This window comes from Tamandua tetradactyla, chromosome 12 (assembly GCF_023851605.1).
Source record: "Tamandua tetradactyla isolate mTamTet1 chromosome 12, mTamTet1.pri, whole genome shotgun sequence".
NCBI classification, from domain to species: domain Eukaryota; kingdom Metazoa; phylum Chordata; class Mammalia; order Pilosa; family Myrmecophagidae; genus Tamandua; species Tamandua tetradactyla.
Genome location: NC_135338.1, coordinates 94,149,111 through 94,167,067, shown reverse-complemented (window position 1 = coordinate 94,167,067; position 17,957 = coordinate 94,149,111). Strand labels below are relative to the sequence as shown.

The window sequence follows — 17,957 nt, the reverse complement described above, 5'->3', positions numbered from 1 at the left end:
ATGAATGAGGTTCCTGTGTGAATGGGCCCCATGAGCATCCTCATGGATTTCCACATAATATAGAGGAAGTTACCAAATGTTTCTGAACTGCTGAAAGGATGAATGGAGATAGCACCTATATAAGAGGTCTGTGGGTAGGACAAAAATATAAAGCTCATGGTGATCAAAGGGCACAATAATACTGCAAACATCAACATCAAAGACCCACACTCAATGATGAAAGTCAGATAAGGTTAATAACACAGGATAGTTGAAGACAAGCTGCGATCTTCCAACAACACTTTGGTACTGCCATAAGCTCTTGGAACTTAGATGCAACCCCAGGGAGAAGAGGAGAAGAGTGAAAACCCTGAATGAACACAAGAATCCTAATTTGACTCAATTTCCCTGGACATTGATTTATATTTTTCATTATCTGATGTAAACGGAAGTCTGTAACAGAAATAAAGTAAAATTATAGAAAAATAAGGAAAGTTCATTTTTTGTATCCCTGAGTTTGTAACCCTGAACTTTCGTACCTACTAGGTAAGTATTCCTTGGTAGAATTTATGTAGGTTCCAATTTGCGATGTATTTGCACTCAAGAGATTTTTCTCAAATAACTCATATAGAATGGAGATCCAGTAAAAAGATGGTCTCCCAAAACAAATAGTTTCCTACCCAAATCAGTTTCAGAACAGGGTATACTACATACTCGGCTCAGATATTTTCAGTATGTGTTGGCTTCACAAGTACTCTGAGTCTTATAACGAAGACACCTATATTTAACTCTGTTTAACCCAGTACTTCCCAATTTATTTGATGAGGAAACCTTTTTTTTTTTCTAAGATATAATGTATTTAACTCTGGGAAATGCTGGTGTAGAGAGATGCAGGTGAGGATGGATGATAATGGCATTACTGTGATGACCCAAGAGAAAAATAATCATGTGGAACATGAGCCTAAGATTGATGCTGGAATGCAGAAAATATCATGGCTAGGCATAGAAATGCTACTTCCAAATGACCCCATATATCTTGGAAATTGGCTGAATTTCTTCTAATATTCTTTCAAGGTCCTCGCTTAGTCACTCCCATAAATGATGGATCTTAATGGTTCCTAATATCTTTAAAGCCTTTGTGTCTGACCATCTCTCTTTTTAACTTTGTGATTCACTCCACTCCAGCAAGCAGAAGCAGAGAGAATAGACTGAGTTTCATTTTCCAATCATAAAAGGACATCTCAAGACCAGCACACAACCATGATGGACTATCATAAGGCACTGATCTCATATCAGTAATTTAACTGGCTGACTCTTTAGAGGCCCTGAATGTACCACCTTTCCCTGTCACTTCTGGATGGTCTTTTGAGTGCTATACTAATACATGGTAGATTGGCTGTGAGTAAAAAAGATACTTGAAGTCTTTAGGCCAAAAACAGCTTTTGAGTCTGAAAGATCAGGTTTCAAATTATTACTCTGCCATTTCCCAGCAGTGTAACCTTGGATAAGACTCTACACATTTCTGTTTTTTTATCTGAAAATGAGGCTAATAATATAATGAATCACAGTTGTGGTGAGGAATAGAGGGAAAGATGCATGGGTAGGAGGGATTCAGGTTGAGATGGGATAAAGTCATTGCAGCATATCTCCAAGGTAGAAGCCACTACCAAACTGAACTGGAAGCCCCACGAGTAAAAATGAAAAGCTATCTATTATGAAGAGTGCAAAAGTACTACTGAAGGTGCTCCATACCTGATCGTTTGGGTGCGCATCCGGGTGTAAGGAGTGATGACCTTGAAAAGCAGTTCCATTGCTCCATTAACCCCCAGCATGGCTCCTGTGGTGACTAAAAAAGACAAAATCACAGTGGTTATTGAACCACCCAAACCATGCTCTGTTTTCAGCACTACAGAGGGGGCTTAAGGGGAGGAGAGGTTCACAACCTTCCATGCCAAAGTCAACTTAAAGCAGGGAAACTTTATGGTCCATTCATCCTTTTCTGGGAAGTAAAAATCACCTGAAAGAAAGTGGCTCTGTCTTCTTATATTGTCTTCTCAAAGAAGGATCAAGACATGTCATACGTAGTTTTTCCCTTCTTATGTCCACATTGTATTCTTAATCAGAGTAGACAAAACAATTACTAAGCAGAAGAACTTTCTGTAAAATAGGTCTTTAGGTTTCCAGCAAAGATTTTAATTCAAGCTGTGCCTGTTTTACCTACCACCAACTTCGCATAAGACACACTTGCGCATACACATGCACACACCAATTAACACACACTACCAGTATCTTACAAAAGACTTTTTTAGGTATGTTCTACCATTTGGAAAACTTCACAACAAGGAAATGTTAAAACTGGATGGAATAAAGGTCCAGTACAATTTGGATTGACTCCTCTAAAACTTAATGTGGTAGTTTGAAACTGTATATACCCAGAAAACATGCTCCTAAATCTAATCCACTCCTGTGGATGTGAACCCATTGTAAGTAGGACCTCTTGATGATGCTATTTCAGTTAAGGTATGACCCACTTCATTCAGGACGAGCACTAATCCTCTTACTAGCGTCCTTTATAAATGGAATGAATACAGAGAGACAGAAAGAGAGAAAGCCATGGAAACAAGAGGCTGAAAGCAACAAAACCCAGAAGTAAAGGAAGAGACCAGCAGATGCCACCATGTGCTTTGTCATGTGGCAGAGAGTCAAGGATCACCAGCAGCCAGTCTTCAGGAAGAAAGCATCTCCTTAATGACACCTTGATTTGGACATTTTTCTCAACCTCAAAACTGTAAGATATTACATTCCCATTTTTAAAAGCCAACCCACTTCATGGTATCTGCTTTAACCAGCCTAGCAAACAAAAACATTTTAAAAGGCAACCAAGTATCTCCCTTCCTTTGATCTCCCATGACTGATGCAATGACTTGACTGTACCTCCATCCTTTTGAATGTCAAAGGAACAATCAACTTTTCCTGTTCAGTGGTAATTAACCTGGGAAATTTTTGCCTTTTTTCCCAACTGGATGGTTATAAAAACACAATCATAGATTTGAAGAACAGAGAGAAACTCAAAGGGTATCTGGTCATCCCAGGGGCTTCAGATAAATATTTGAGACACAAAAACCTTTGGATGTCACTCTCACATCTAAGAACACTCTAGTTTCTCTCTAATATCTGTAATATCCCACTCTACTCATCTCACTTTAAGAAGAGTTCTGAGTTATGTCAAAAGAAATCCACAGGACACAAAACAGAGCCACTTTAGCAGGGGGCAAAACTTTCAGTGGGAGAAGGAAAGGTTAAAGTTAAATTTTCTGAAATGTAACTCTCTTCTCTCTTTCCTCCACTACATTGGCAGGGTAAGACAGAAACTTAGGATTGCCTTCTGATTTGGACCCATCTTGTTTCTTGAAATGTGAATTGTAAGAAAGGGGCCACAGAGAAACAAAGAACAGGAAACAGAAGGTGGCTTCTATTGGATTGCTCCAAGACTCAGGAAAGGTAGATAAATGTAAATCTGGAAGGTCTTACGCATTCCATTCCAGAACAGCCCACCAAGTAGAGACTGGGGCCAATGTCTTAGCTATTACGAAGACTGCACATTCCTGGAACATCCTCTGTGCTTGTGTCTCTCTTGAGGTTAGCACAGGCAGTAATTGCCTGGATCAGATTCAGGGATTTGGCTTGCTTGTCCTGGCCATCAATCTTCCACTCTTGTGGCTATTAACACCATCTAAATTGGGAGAATATACTGGAACAAATTCTTGGCAAATAATTCAGTAAAATTCTGTTATTAGTAGAGTTAGGAAGGAATTGTTTTAGAAGCACTGATTATAACACGAAAGACTCTAGACTTGGAGTTGCGAGAGGGTAACAATAAGAAGTCTTCACCGAGTTTGTCCTTGCTGGATCCTTGCCCAAGGTTGGGTCTCTCTGTATGTTCATATACAAGGTTGGAAGCTCAATTAGCATTCCCATTGACCATCTGAGAGCTGCCAAAGGGAACTCATTGGCTGTCACAGACCCATTACGATTCTAGCCAACTGTTTCTGCAGATAGAAACTGTATAGAAAGCTTGTTGAATGCAACAGTGGCTAACAATTCACTAAAGAGACAGCAATCCACAGTCCTCTTGAACTCAGTCTGCCTCTCATCAGTGAAGTCAATGTATAGAGAGTGACTGTGTAATTTTTTATATATGTTATGAACAGATAGTTGATACAAAAAGTATAGTCTTAGAATATGAGCCAAATGCCCACTTTCTCATACTCACTGGCAAATGCCAGCATTTCTCAAGCCTCTGCCTTAAGGAATTTTTCTAGATCTCTATAACCATTATATATATAATAAGTAAGGCAAGTTAGTTAACCTAATTATTCCTTAGGAAACCAAAATGAGATACTTCAAATGTGCTGCTGGCAAGCTCCTAATGGGGTTGGAACACCTTCTGGCTACTTATTAATGAGAGTTGTCCTTAACACAAAGTCACAGCTCCTCACTCAGCTTTTCCTTTATTAGAGATGGGTTTGTACAGGTCCATCAGCCTCTTATAAACACATTCTGACTTTCTGATCAATAGCTGAGCTAGGGGTATTGAGACTCTGTCTGTGAACATGGAATCTATCTTTTATTCCTAGGAAAGACTTTTGCTATGTGGGCCCTTTATGTTTTCTAATGGAACTAACAAATAAAAACCAAGTCATTTTTTAGTATTTTTTTAAGACAGTTTAAAAAAAAAAGTCACCTATATACTCTGTATCATATGTAGTCTTCCTATTATTTCAAGGAATAGAGCAGGAAGGGAATCTGATACTTACTAAGCAACTACTACATGCCAAGCATATCCATGAATAATATCTTATTTATTTCAACTACCAAGTCAGTGAATTTTATTACCACTATAATTGTATACAGAGTAGGGAACTCATAACTGAGCCCATGTTACACAGTTCATTAGAAATGGAATCAGGTATTCCTGGTTTTAAGCCTATGTTCTTTCCTCAACTAAGCATCATGTTTAAATAAGTTTCACTTTAATTCCATAGGAAGAGGGACCAGAACAGAGAAATGAAATTCTATGCTCATTACATCTAAGACAGGAGGCCTAGCATCTAACCTATTAATAAAAAAGTGTTTCCATAAGGAGAGTAGAATATACAGGCTTTGAAATTAGAAATATCTGTATTTGAGACTCAGATCCCACCACTTATTATTGGTATGAATTGAAGCAATTACTTCCCTCTTTTAAGTTCCATTTTTCTTTCTCAACTATAAAATGGTAGGTCTAAATTCAGGATTATCATGATAATTAGAAATAATCTAAATCAGGGGATGGCAAATGAGTATCAACCCCTGGGCTATGAAAAATCTAGTAGTAATCTGGAAGACTATCTTGAGTAGGATTGTGAAACTCAAATTTGGTAAAGGAGGTTGCAATTAATGTATCAAAGTAAATTCAAGGACAGAGTGGGGAGATTCACGATGTGAAGGTCATTCTTGACAGGTGTAAAGCATATAACCCTGCGTCTTGAATATAAGGAAAAAATTAACCTTTCCCCTTCTCCAGCTATAGGTTTTTTTTCTACCTTGCAGCACTAATAAAGAGGCCTAGAACTCTATAGTATGTGGCTCCCAGGGATAAACAATGGTGAGCACTATCTCCAGGAAATGACTCAAGAGTTCTACCTGTCTAAGGAGAAGATGAAGGAATAACTTCTCACCTCCACAGCCTCTGGATCCTGAGGATCCTCATGGTATATTTAGCTGATTGGGACCACATTTATCCTCCATCCATACCCTCGTTCCAATCAGATCCCCAAATGGTTTCCAAGTATCCCACCTCAGCTCAGGTAGCCACCCCACAAGGTCCAAAATAGAGTCACTTACCACTGGAAGCAAACACACGTAGAGCCCAGAGACAATGAAGGAGGTTCTGGCTATGGGATAGGTTTTTCCTGGCCAGAATCAAAGTCACATCAAGTGCCTCCAACTCCAGTGCCTTCTTTCCAAACTTTTTATCTAAGAACACAAAGTAGTACTTCTAAGTTGCTTTTCGCATGAATTCTCAAAGTTCCATAATGTGTGAGGTAGGGGAAGGGAAAGAGATGGGGGTAGGGATAACCATAGCCAAAGAGACTTATAAGGTCTTGAAGAAAATGCTGCTAAGGATGTCCCCATTAAAACCAGATGTCTCAGAAGAGCTAATTCAGGGTATGTATATGAGTCATCATACTTCAAATAATATTTATTTGAAGGCCTGGGAGTTGTGGGACTCATATGCTCCTGTATCTAAGGTTTCTGGTTATCCTTGTACATGAACTATCATTCAGTTCTATATAAATTTCTTCCCTTAAGACAGTTTTAGAATTAAGGACACTTAAGTGACATGACATTCAAATACAATATGTGGACTTGATTGGATTCTGCTTTGAACATATCTGTAAAAGATTTGTTGGAACCATTTAGAGAAATTGGAATGAGTATAAATTAAGCATTTATTGTTAATTTTGTGAGATTTGTGAGAAAGGTATCATGGTTACACAGGAAATGTCTCTTCAAAGAAATGCACTCTAAAGTATTAGGAACAAAATGCTATCTTTAACTCTCTTTAAAGTATTTTAAATAAAAATATATAGGTGAGGCAAATATGGCAAAATGCTAATGAAGGTTAGATCTAAGTGATAGGTCATTATTCTCTCTTCATTTTTATGTGATAAAACATTTTCATAATGAAAAGTCAAATAGTTTTTAAGAAAATTCTCCCCTCAAATTAGCCTAAATTGTGGCTTGAAATAATCTGGCATTTATTGTTGCAGGGATGTAATTATTACTTTTAACATTTGCCTCTGGATCAAGGGGTACCAGCAAAGAGACTGTGACTAAACCAGCATGGCCCATTCCCTTCATCAGAGAAAAGGTACCCATTTAACTCCATTCATAACCAACCAACCTCACTTCTCTTCTGTTCAGGTCAGCCCTCAACAAGTTGAATGTCAATGTCAAAGACAATAACCACTTGATGGCAGCAACTATGAAAAACTGTGGTGTCATAATCATTACAATAGTAACACCAAAGTCAATAGCTTTAAAATCACTGCCCTAGTGTATCTCCCATCTCTCTTCCTCCTATGTGACATGTATGATTCCTGTGTGTCAGGCCTCTGGTCCCACATGCTAAAGTACATAACATACAATATCTTCTTTAATCCTCACAGAAACCCTAGGAATTAAGTACTGAAACCCTCCTTTATAGATAAGGAAATAACAATTCTAGACGTCTAAGTGATTTGCCCAAGATGACATAGCTAATAAGCATCAGTGCCAAGCCTGAAACCCAGATCTGACTTCCAAGCATATATGGCTTACCACCAAAATACATCACATCTCCTATGTTCACCTGCAGTTCTCTTGGCCAACTCTGCTTTGTTGACTTCTGATTCTTCAATCTCTAGCTGAAATGTCACCTTTTCCTGACCGTGCCATCTTAGGGCAGCATTACCTTTTCTTTCCCTTACAGCATTTATCTTATGCAGTCTTCCATCTTGTAGTCAATTATTTGTTTATTTTCTGCCCATCCCCACTTAAATAAAAGCTCTGCAAGAACTGGCCCCTTATCTGTCCTGGTCACCATTGTGTCTCCTGTACCTAGAAAGATGTTTGGCCCTAAGAGACCGACAATGAATACCTGTTAAATATACAATGAATGACTTGCACTGGTTTTATCTGGTACATACTCATTATGCTGACTGATTCCTATTTCTGTCATTATTAGTGAGATGGTGACGGGACTCAAAGCAGAAATCCAAACATTTAAAGAAGGAGTGGTGCTGGAGCCACTTGAATCCTGAGGACTCAAAGGTCACCTTTCAGAGGAACTGAGCTGCTCTGGTGTGACACATATAATGTTTGTCCATAATTGGAACTTAAGTGTTATGACAGGCAAACAATGTTTACATGAGTCCTGAGCGTATAGGTTTTTAAACTATTCTCTAAGAAGATCTAGGGCTTGGGGGAGGTGTTTTAGGGTCTATGGGAAAAGAAGTAGGGACAGAGTATAAATTGACAGGACTCTATGCCCCTGCTCTCCTTCAACTAGGGAAGCTAAACTTCTATATAACTTATATAGGGAACTTCCATGTAAAATGCCATTTGTAGAAATGTTCCATTTCTTCTTAAAATAAATTGAAAACTGCCTTGGAGTATATCTCCTTTTCCTCCCTTATGACTCATGCTCTACATAATTCATAAATCATGGTCCTGATCTGGGCCATGTCCTAAGACATATACCTTGGATTATCTGACATCATAGTCAACAAAATTACCTCTCCTAAAGGATTGGTCACCATCTAAGAGACCAAGACCTGTTTCCTTTCTATCCTTTCCCACAAGAGCCACCAAATCACTCTCATAACAGTCCCAAGAGTGCCCGTCAGTCATCTGCTGGGATCTAGGAATGTAGATACCTCTTAGGCCAACTTTGGCCAGCAGTCGGAAGAGTGGCAGGAGGATGCCATAGTCTGGGGATGCTGTCCTAGCCAAGTCCACCAATGTCTGCAGCAGAGCTTCACTGCCTCCCTTGCTGATCATGTAGTGAATCCTCCGGTCTGTGCCTGAAGGGGAAACAGAGGAGAGATGAGCCACAATAAATCATCTTCATTTTCCTTAGAGCAGAAGGCAGACCTCACAGCTAGAAACAGAGCAAAGATTAGTTTATTTCATACCAGAAACCAAGATAGCGTCATTCTTGAAGCAAGCTGTGTTAAAATTTGGCCACTGAGTGAGAAGGGAAGATTGTGAAATAACAGAATAAAAAAATGTTTATGAACCTAGGTACATTCACCTGCAGCAACTATGAAGAATGGAGCCTAGAATGCACCTCCCTGGGAATCTGTCAGAATCGTCAGTGTATGTCGGTACATGTGTATACACACATATAATATATATAGTGGCTTATGTAGAACATATATTAACAGAAAAGGGAAAATCAATATCCCTCTGCTGTATGTTTGAATCATCTGTAATAGGGATTAGGATGATGGCTTACAGGAGGCATTTTACTGATGCATAACGACTTTTGGTGTTGGCTTTCTGTAACTGATGGGAATGAAATATGGAAACTGCTTTAGTAAGCCCTTGAGGAACAAACATTCAAAAATCCTATCTAGAGAGTTCAAAAGAAGGTCTGGGATTAGGATGAGATATTGGTCTCTCTACCTAAGAATAGCGTAAACAAGGACTCTCAGGACAAACTCACAAGAACTGATAATGTGTCAATCTGAAGGGGGCCTGGGTGTCTCTCCATGCACTGAGCAAGCTGACTTAACCAAAGGTGGGGAGCAAGGAAGGGGCACATTATCAACAGAGAAGACCCTCTGATTATTCACCTTCATGAAAAGCAGCACCCTCTACCAAAGAAGACGTAATGAGGAGAACCCCTGGGTTTCATTCTAACATTCCATTCACCTCTGGATAAACTGAAGAAAATACAAGCCCAGAAGGCAAGTGGCTTCACCTTCAGAGAACTCCAGCAAGCTGCAGGGAAGCCACCCTGCCAGTGGAGGGTAGCACAGCCTATGGAAAAACCCCAGTGTGAATGGACACTTCCTCCTGTAAAACTGGTGTTAATGTTTTTTTTCCTAATGCAATGTGGCTGGCCTACTTAGAAGTGAAAATTGAGTGAATGTTGGAATGTCCAAGAAGAGGTATTTTCCAAGATGCTCAGCGGGAACATGAGGCATGTCCCAACAGTTGATTCAGAAGCAGTCAACCCTTGTCATCTCACTTCTGAAGCTTCAATGGTATATCACACTTCCAAGTCCGGCTCTATCTCATATTCCAGTCACCATTTGACATATGTGAAGAGGCTGCCCACAGTACCTGGCCCTCTAAATAGACCAAGGCGGAGGGAAGCAGAGGGAGGAGAGGGGCAGAATGCTGAGGGTTAACTCTCTCTGAGGAGAGGTCAGAGGAGGGCACAGGCCCTTGGAGGTCTTTGGCTCAAAGATGAGAAACCACAGAATGACCACCCCAGAGTCTAATTTCCTCCTAAATTAGGGTGAGTGACAAGACTAAGGAGACTAAAGTAGAATCAGCCCAGTTTATTCCAAGTCACATTAACTTTAAGAAAAAAGAAGGTGGTTTGGAGATTCTGTCTCACGGGTAACTTGGGCAAAAGCAAGCCCCACCAGAGACCCAGGTTTGATTCCCAGAGCCTGCCCATGCCAAAAAATAAAAAGCAAGCCCCAGCCCAGCAGTTTCCTAAGAGAGCTCAGAGCTGGCATGTCCCCACATTGACTCCCCAAGGGGACCAGGTAGTGAGCCTACTCACCCGCAGAAAGCAGCTCGCCAAGGACCTGGAGGATGGTCAGGATCGACCCACTGTCAGAGGAGCTCTGCAATGAGAACACAGGCAGCCACCTTTTAGAAAGAGCACAGGAGGAGGGAGGCAGGCTGGTCAGAGCTGCACAGGGAAATGGCAGCTGCCTCATATTGAGAAATGAGCAAAAGGATGGATGAGAGGCCCTCCTTAAAAGATGACAGTGAGGGGCTAACTGAGATAAGGGTCTCAGGAGATGTGCCTCCTGCTTAGTCTTCAGGAACCTTCTGTGGAGACTCATAGTGACATCAGTAAGATGGGCAAAAGAGTAAGCATTGATAATTCACACAGAAACAGCAATGGTAAGGGGTAAAGGTAGCACAGTTCTCACAATAATTTCAGCAGGCATGGATCAGTTTTTAATGGAGGCCAGAAAACAGAACAGCAATCCACTAAAATGTCCTGATGGAAAGACTTCCCCAATTGACAGTGAGGAATGTAACTTTCTCAAAAAAAGGTTAGGGTCACACTAAATTATATTACGGCAATGCTGTAAGGGACCTTGCAATGCTTGACACTCTATCCTTTGTTGTACAGAAGAGAGCATTGAGGTTCAGAGACAGGGAGCACTTGCACAAGTCACCCAATCCATGGCAAAGCCAGAAGTACAGCCCCAACCAGGTTTCCAGGTTACTGAACTGTAATATTCCTTTTTGGTATATTATTTGAGGCAAATCATAAATCTTCCCATTGGTAAGGTTCGTGTTCCATATCTGCTTCAAAGACGTCAATGACCCTCTGTTAGGTTTAGGATAAAGTCATACCTCATTAAGATGGTTCCTGCAGTTATTTGTGACCTTGTCCTGCTTATCTTTCCAGCTTCATTGTTTATTATAACACCCTCTTCCCAAAATAGGTTCTTCAGCCACATAGAGCTACTTGTAACTCACTGTTCAAACCATGAAGTTTCTTGCCTCTGTGTGTTTGAGTATACTACTCCCCTCTTCCTAGAGCACTGCTTCCTTAACCCACCCCCCACCCCAGCCTGGTCAATGCCTGCTCAACCTTTAAAGCACACTAACTCACCCATGATATCCCTACCTATCCACAAACTGGGTTTGGGTCCCTTCTGTCTCCACATCACGCTGAACTCAGCTCTGGTATCACACTTATCACTTGGTATTAGCATCAGAGTGCAATTTTGCTTCCCATTCCACCCCTGCTAGATATTAAAACCTTTAAAGAAGGCGCCAAGTTTTATGTATGTATTCTAAGCACCAGGTACAGAGGGATGTTACGAAGAAGGTGTATAGTAAGTATTCGTGGTATGGAACCAAACTGAACCAAAAGGAATTCCAGGCCAGTCGCAAAGTCCAGTCCCATAACCCAAAGCAGAGTAGTCCTTATGTGTTCTTCAGTCCCAAGTCTAAGACCCTCTGGGAAGTCATATGTCAACACCCAAGCCAGGACCAGGAATTGGGTGAGGAAAGTGAGGCAATCTCCTTGAACACAAAATTTAAGTGGGTAACTAAAAGTGCAGAAAGAGAGATAAATAACACTTTAGTGCAATGTTTTCAATATTTTTATACATCAAACTAACACACAAAAAAATTCCACGATGAACGAACTATCAAGATTTAACTCCTATTCGGAGTGGGATTGGACCTCTGGGTATTCCCAGGCACTTGACCAAGGAAAAAAATTTGGAATGGCTTTGGCATCTTCTCCACTGGGAGTATCAGTCTAATGAGGACAATCTGAGTCTGTCCTTTGCATCCAGTCTCCCATGATAGCTGCACTGAATGTTAATAGAAAGTCTTATTCTCTGAATCTCACACAATTCTGCAACAAGTTTCTTTCATCCACGCATATGATGTTTGTGTCCCACCCCCACTCCTTAGTCTACCAAATGCTAGAACTAGGGACCAAGGAACACCACAGCAACCCATCTCATTCTAGGGGGGTTGCAGGACTACAACCCTTTGAGATTGTGGAGACAAAGACGATCCACAGTAGAAAACAAAGTCCCTGGAATAGTTTGCTTGATCAACCCTGACATTTCTGGATCCATCCCAAGATCTGTGAGAAGAGGGATGAAGATAAAGATAAAGGTAAGACTGGGAAAATATTGTGTAGCTTCTAAAATTATAGATTCATTAGTTGTGATGATTCAGTTCTAGTGTCAACTTGGCTAAGTTATGGTGTCCAGTTGTTTGGCCAAACAAGTGCTGGTTTGATTGTTACTGTTAGGATACTTCATGTATTTAAATGTTCAGTAAGTTGATTGCCTATATGACTGATTACATCTACCATCAAAGGAGGAGACTGCCTTCAACAATGAGAGACATCTCATCCAATCAGCTGAAGACCTTAACAGGAGAAGTGATGATTTCATTAGTCAGAAGGGAGAATTTCTATCTCTACTTCAGCCAGCTTCTCCTTGTAAATTCATCAAAAAACTTCATCAGGGGTCGTACAATGGTAGCTCAGTGGCAGAATTCTCACCTACCATGCCAGAGACCAGAGTTTGATTCCCAGAGTCTGCCCATGCAAAAACAAAAAAAAAACTTTCATCAGAGTTCCCAGTTTGTGGTCTGCCCTGCAGAATTTGGGCTTGCCTATCCCCACAGTCATGTAAGCCAATTCCTATTAAGAAATCTCATAATATTTACATAATACATATGCACACATATATGTTTATCTCCTGGTCAGTTCTATTTTCCCAGAGAATGCTGACTAATATATTAATAAAGTAGTTACTTATGAATAATGAGCAAGGAAAAGGAAAATAAGAAGAAATGAAAAGATGAGAAAAAGAAGAAAGAGAAAAATGAATAAGGCATATATTGACCAAAGGGAAATAAAATACCTAATTTATTTTTCCTTTCATTCAATTATTTATGCATTCATCCCACAGTCTCTCATTGGAAATTATCTATGTTCTTGCCACCAGGCTAAGCAGTGAGGATGCAAATTGATCAAAACACAATCTTTGAGCTCTAGGCTTGGTGAGGTGAACAGCTGGTGGTCAATTAACAACCCAGAATGGTAAGGGCTATGAGCGCAGATGCTAGAACAGTGACCTGGGGTGCTCAGGGGTAGTATGAAAGAGCATGATGATGCTAGAGAGTGAAATTGCATCCAATATGATTGGATTTTGAAGAGAATTGCAAATTCTTATGCGCATTCATCTCTGTATTCCTCTTCTAAATTGTAATAAATGATCTGTATATTTTATTGACTTAATTTCCCTAGTTAAGGAATTATTTGCTTAATATTATTTGCCTGTTTATATTCCCTGAGAACAACAATTCAGGGCTGCCAGAGGGGATAAGGGCCTGGTAATACAATGTGTAATAAGACACGAACCCTGTTCTAGTTTGCTAGCTGCCGGAATGCAATATACCAGAAACGGAATGGCTTTTAAAAAGAGGAATTTAATGAGCTGCTAGTTTACAGTTCTAAGGCCAAGAAAATGAACCAATTAAAGCAAGTCTATAGAAATGTCCATTCTAAGGCGTCTTGGTTCAAGAAGGCCGATGAAGTTCAGGGTTTCTCTCTCAAGTGAGAAGGCACATGGAGAACATGGCATCATCTGCTAGCTTCTTCTCCTGGCTTCCTGTTTCATGAAGCTCCCTGGGAGGCATTTTCCTTCTTCATCTCCAAAGGTCACTGGCTGATAGACTCTGCTTCTCATGGCTATGTCGTTCTGCTCTCTCTGAATCTCCCATTCACCAAACTGTTTCCTCTTTTATAGGACTCCAGTAAACCAATCAAGGCCCACCCAAATAGGTGGAGACATGTCGTCACCTAATCCAGCTTAACAACCACTCTTGACTAAATCACATCATCCAAGGAGATGATCTGATTACCGTTTCAAACATACAGTATTGAATAGGGATTATTCTACCTTTATGAAATGGGATTTTGATAAAACATGGCTTTTCTAGGGGGCATACTTTCCTTCAAACCAGCACAAACCCTAAATAGGTTTGACCTGTGGCTAACACTGTTGTTTGCGTGCACACCAGCCATTCCTCTAGAGTTCCTTCCCAGAAAACCCCATTTGTTGCAAGTATAGGGCACCGGTTGTGCTGATGGAGAATGTGGGTCCCTATCCTCAGCCCTGGGAACAGATCATGGTTGATCTCCTCTAAGTCATAGTGGAAAAGCCTAGAAGTGGATATGAGTCCAGATCTGGATGAGGAAACTTGAGATGACATCTCCTGGAGCATTTTAGAAAATATTTTTCTCTGTGATTCATTGAAAAAAACAACAACAAAAAAAACTACAAAAAAGGAACCTTGAAAAAAAAAACAAAAATTCCTCCTTTCCTGTTTTGGAGGCAGTGTTGTCTCAAGACATGATCCTTGGTCCTCAGTGACATGAAGACACTGAACCAACTCGCTGGAACCATCTCCCTACGGACTTTCACATAAACAGAATAGTGAATAGCTTCATTTTTAAAAGCCATTTTTAGTTAGGTAGCTTCTCTTTGAGTTCAGATGTGGCAAAGAAAAGAAGCATAATTTTATACCTCCACATGCCCTTTTTCTAAGCAAAGAAAGTGATTTCACAAGCAAACCCACCAAGAGACTCCTGCCATCTCATAGAAACTCCAGAGACAGTATTGTCATATAGACGTTAGTGTCATAATGCCCTCACTCAGCTCTGAGCCAGAGGGATCAGAACAATATCGTTTTTCTTTAAGTAAAAATTATGGCTATCAATGGAGAAAAAAATTCCCCACACAACCTCAACTGGCATTAATTTATGCACTGCTATATTTACCAATAAATATTTTACTCTATTTAGAAGAATAACACAAAGCCGTTATTTGTGAGAGTAATAATAAATGAGCAATTAAAGAAAGCAGGATGTGAAGTACTTCGATTTTCCTTCAATGATCCTTTTAAATGAATCATTGAGTAATCCCCTGTTTAAGAATTTCCTATAAAAAATGGATCTGCCATGCTTTCAGGGAAAAGCAAGCAGCTGGAAGAACAAACAGTCTTTCACAGTCTGTGGGGTTTAGAACAGTAATTTTCTCAAACAGGGTTTTGAATTTGTCACTGCCTTGCTTTAAACTCTGCTATGTCTCCCTGTTGCCTTCTCCTGACTCCTCATTATGGTATGTGAAGAAGACCCTTCACTTCACCCTGCCTTTGGAAGCTCATCTCCAGCCACTTGCCCAACCCAATACTCAATGGAGGGTCAGTTCTGATGCCCCAAATGTATCATGAGTACGCCCACTCATACCACTGCTTCCACTACCATTTCTCCTCCCTCTGCTCTAGTCCATTAAACCTATTTATATTTCCATTCCCAGTTCAAGTCCCTTTCAACCATGTATGTCTGCAATGTTGGGCACTGCTCAACATTAGAATGCACCATTTACAAAGACCACAGTGTGACTGATGGTCCCTGAAGTGGTGCAGTGTGGAAGCCCTGAACAGAATTATTTGCTTTACATTTGTTTTCCCCCAACATTTCATATGTACCTTGATTAGAATTCTTACTAGATCTTAGTTGTTTTCTGTTCTGGTTGCTGATTGCTGTGTTACAAACTAACCCAGGACTTCATGGCTTAAAATAAACAGCCATTTTATTATGTTTCTTGATTTTGTGGGTAGGGAATTTGGGCATGACTTGTCTAGGGGATTCTTCTGCTTTCCATTATGTCAACTGAGTTCAGTGGGTACCACTCAGCTGGAAGATGGGCTGCCAAGGGGTGGGGGTGGCCAATGATGGTTTCACACACGGTACCAAGCTGGTACCTTGGCAGGAATGGCTAGAAGACTGGGCTCAGCTTGGACTGTTGACCGGAACACCTCCATGTGGCCTCTCCAGCATGGAAGTCTTAAGGTAGGTGAACTTCTTACATAGCAGTTGGCTTTCCCCAGACCAAACATTCCAAGAAACCTGGGTGGAGGTTGCAATGCTTCTTGTGACCTCAGAAGTTCAGAAATCACTTCTATCATGTTCTATAGGTCAATCAATACTATGCTAGCTTGCATTCAAATAGTGAAAGCTAGATTCTATTTCTCAATTGGAGGAATAGAAAAGTATTTTCAGCCATTTTTAAAATAATTTTTTATTAATTTAAAAGAAATTACAAGAAACAAATGCAAACATCCATGATATATGCTCATTCCGTTCTACATATATAATCAGTTATTCACAATATCATCACATAATTGTGTATTCATCATCATGATCATTTCTTAGAACATTTGCATCAATTCAGAAAAAGAAATAAAAAGACAACAGAAAAAGAAAACAAAATTTTACATACCATACCTCTTACCCCTCCCTTTCATTGATCACTAGCATTTCAAACTGAATTTATTTTAACATTTGTTCCTCCTATTATTTATTCTTATTCCATATGCCCAGTATGTGGTGCCTATCTGCCTGCAGGTCCCACCAGCATAAAATGATGTGGTATCTTTAACTTTGGCTGGGGTGTGGTGGAGCCAGAGGAGAGGTTGTAGGCTGGTCTTAATGGCTTCAAATTACCAAGCCCTGGTGTCTGAATTCCTTGAGAGAGGGATTCCACCTAAGTTGGACTTCACCCCTCCCCTGGGGAAGGCACAGGTTCCAGACAATCCCTCAAATGAGTTTGTTTCTGCCTATGCGTGGGGTAGTTGCAGCCTGAGGAGCCCTGCTACTGTATCAAAAGGCAGTCAAGCCTTTGTAGAAAGACAGCCACAAAAACCTCTGTTTCCTTCTTTTTTTTATCAAAAGGCAGTCAAGCCTTTGTAGAAAGACAGCCACAAAAACCTCTGCTTCCTTCTTTTTTTTTTTTCTTTTTCCGTCAGCCCTGCCCCCTTGGCGATGGGGCAAAAATGAGCAACCTCCGCTTTGAACAGGTTCACCTGAGCTGGGGGCCTATTTTAGCAGTCAGAATTTGTTAATTAATTCCACAATTGGCGTTTGGTTGGGCTCAGCCCCTGCTGCTGGTAAAGTCTCTTTCCTTTCCCCTCTAGGAAGCAGCCTGTGGGGGAGGGGCGCCGGCCACCGCGGTTTGGGGAACTCACAGTTCTGGGGGGGCTCACAGCCGGTCCAGCTAGTCCAGATTGGGGTACGCCATGTGTCTGGTCACTGACATGGCCCCAGGAGCTGTTCTGTACTGTGTCTGGTTATTCAGTAGTTGTGCTGGAGGACGAACTAAAATGTGCACATTGTTAAGCCGCCATCTTGGCCCAGAACTGTTAATAAATTTTTTCTTCAGCCTTTTTAAATCTACCCCACTCTCTTAAGACAGTGAGCTCCTCTAGAACAAAAATCTGTTTCATTCCATTTGGTATCTCCAGATTCTAGAATGGAGACTTGCACTGAGTAGACATTTCAGTGAACTGTGGACTGGGATGGGATGGAATGGGATGGAATAGAATAGAAACCTAATATACAATTTCCTGGAGACTTGCTGTCCTGCTCTAATTGATGCCAGAATTTGCCTTTAAAGTATGTTTCAGTGAAAGCAATGTTTCGGAAATTTACAAGGTACAGAGTTCAATTCTTGTGTCAATCCAGCAATTGGGCAAGCAAATATAGAATGACTACTATGTGCAAGGTGTTGTGTTAATGAAAAGGAACTATCAATGTCATTATACTCTTAGATGAAGGGATAAAAAAAATCATCTCATGCTCCTCTCCCCCA

The 17,957-nt window shown here is 40.6% G+C and overlaps 1 protein-coding gene across 4 annotated transcripts in view; it reads right to left on the bottom strand.

Moving 5' to 3' along the window:
• The window catches only part of AGBL1 (AGBL carboxypeptidase 1), an 872,209-nt gene that overhangs the window by 809,473 nt on the left and 44,779 nt on the right, over positions 1 to 17,957 (bottom strand). The window contains exons 2-5 of one of the 4 annotated variants that reach the window (XM_077124136.1): positions 10,307 to 10,370; positions 8,442 to 8,588; positions 5,866 to 5,997; positions 1,732 to 1,825 (exon numbers count right to left, since the gene is read on the bottom strand). In XM_077124136.1, the coding sequence (XP_076980251.1) occupies positions 1,732 to 1,825; positions 5,866 to 5,997; positions 8,442 to 8,565 (350 nt within the window). In that variant the 5' untranslated portion in view covers positions 8,566 to 8,588; positions 10,307 to 10,370. Of the gene's footprint in view, positions 1 to 1,731; positions 1,826 to 1,996; positions 2,094 to 3,510; positions 3,713 to 5,865; positions 5,998 to 8,441; positions 8,589 to 10,306; positions 10,371 to 17,957 lie in introns of those variants that run through there. The other 3 variants (XM_077124138.1, XM_077124137.1, XM_077124139.1) reach the window with 3 other exon arrangements.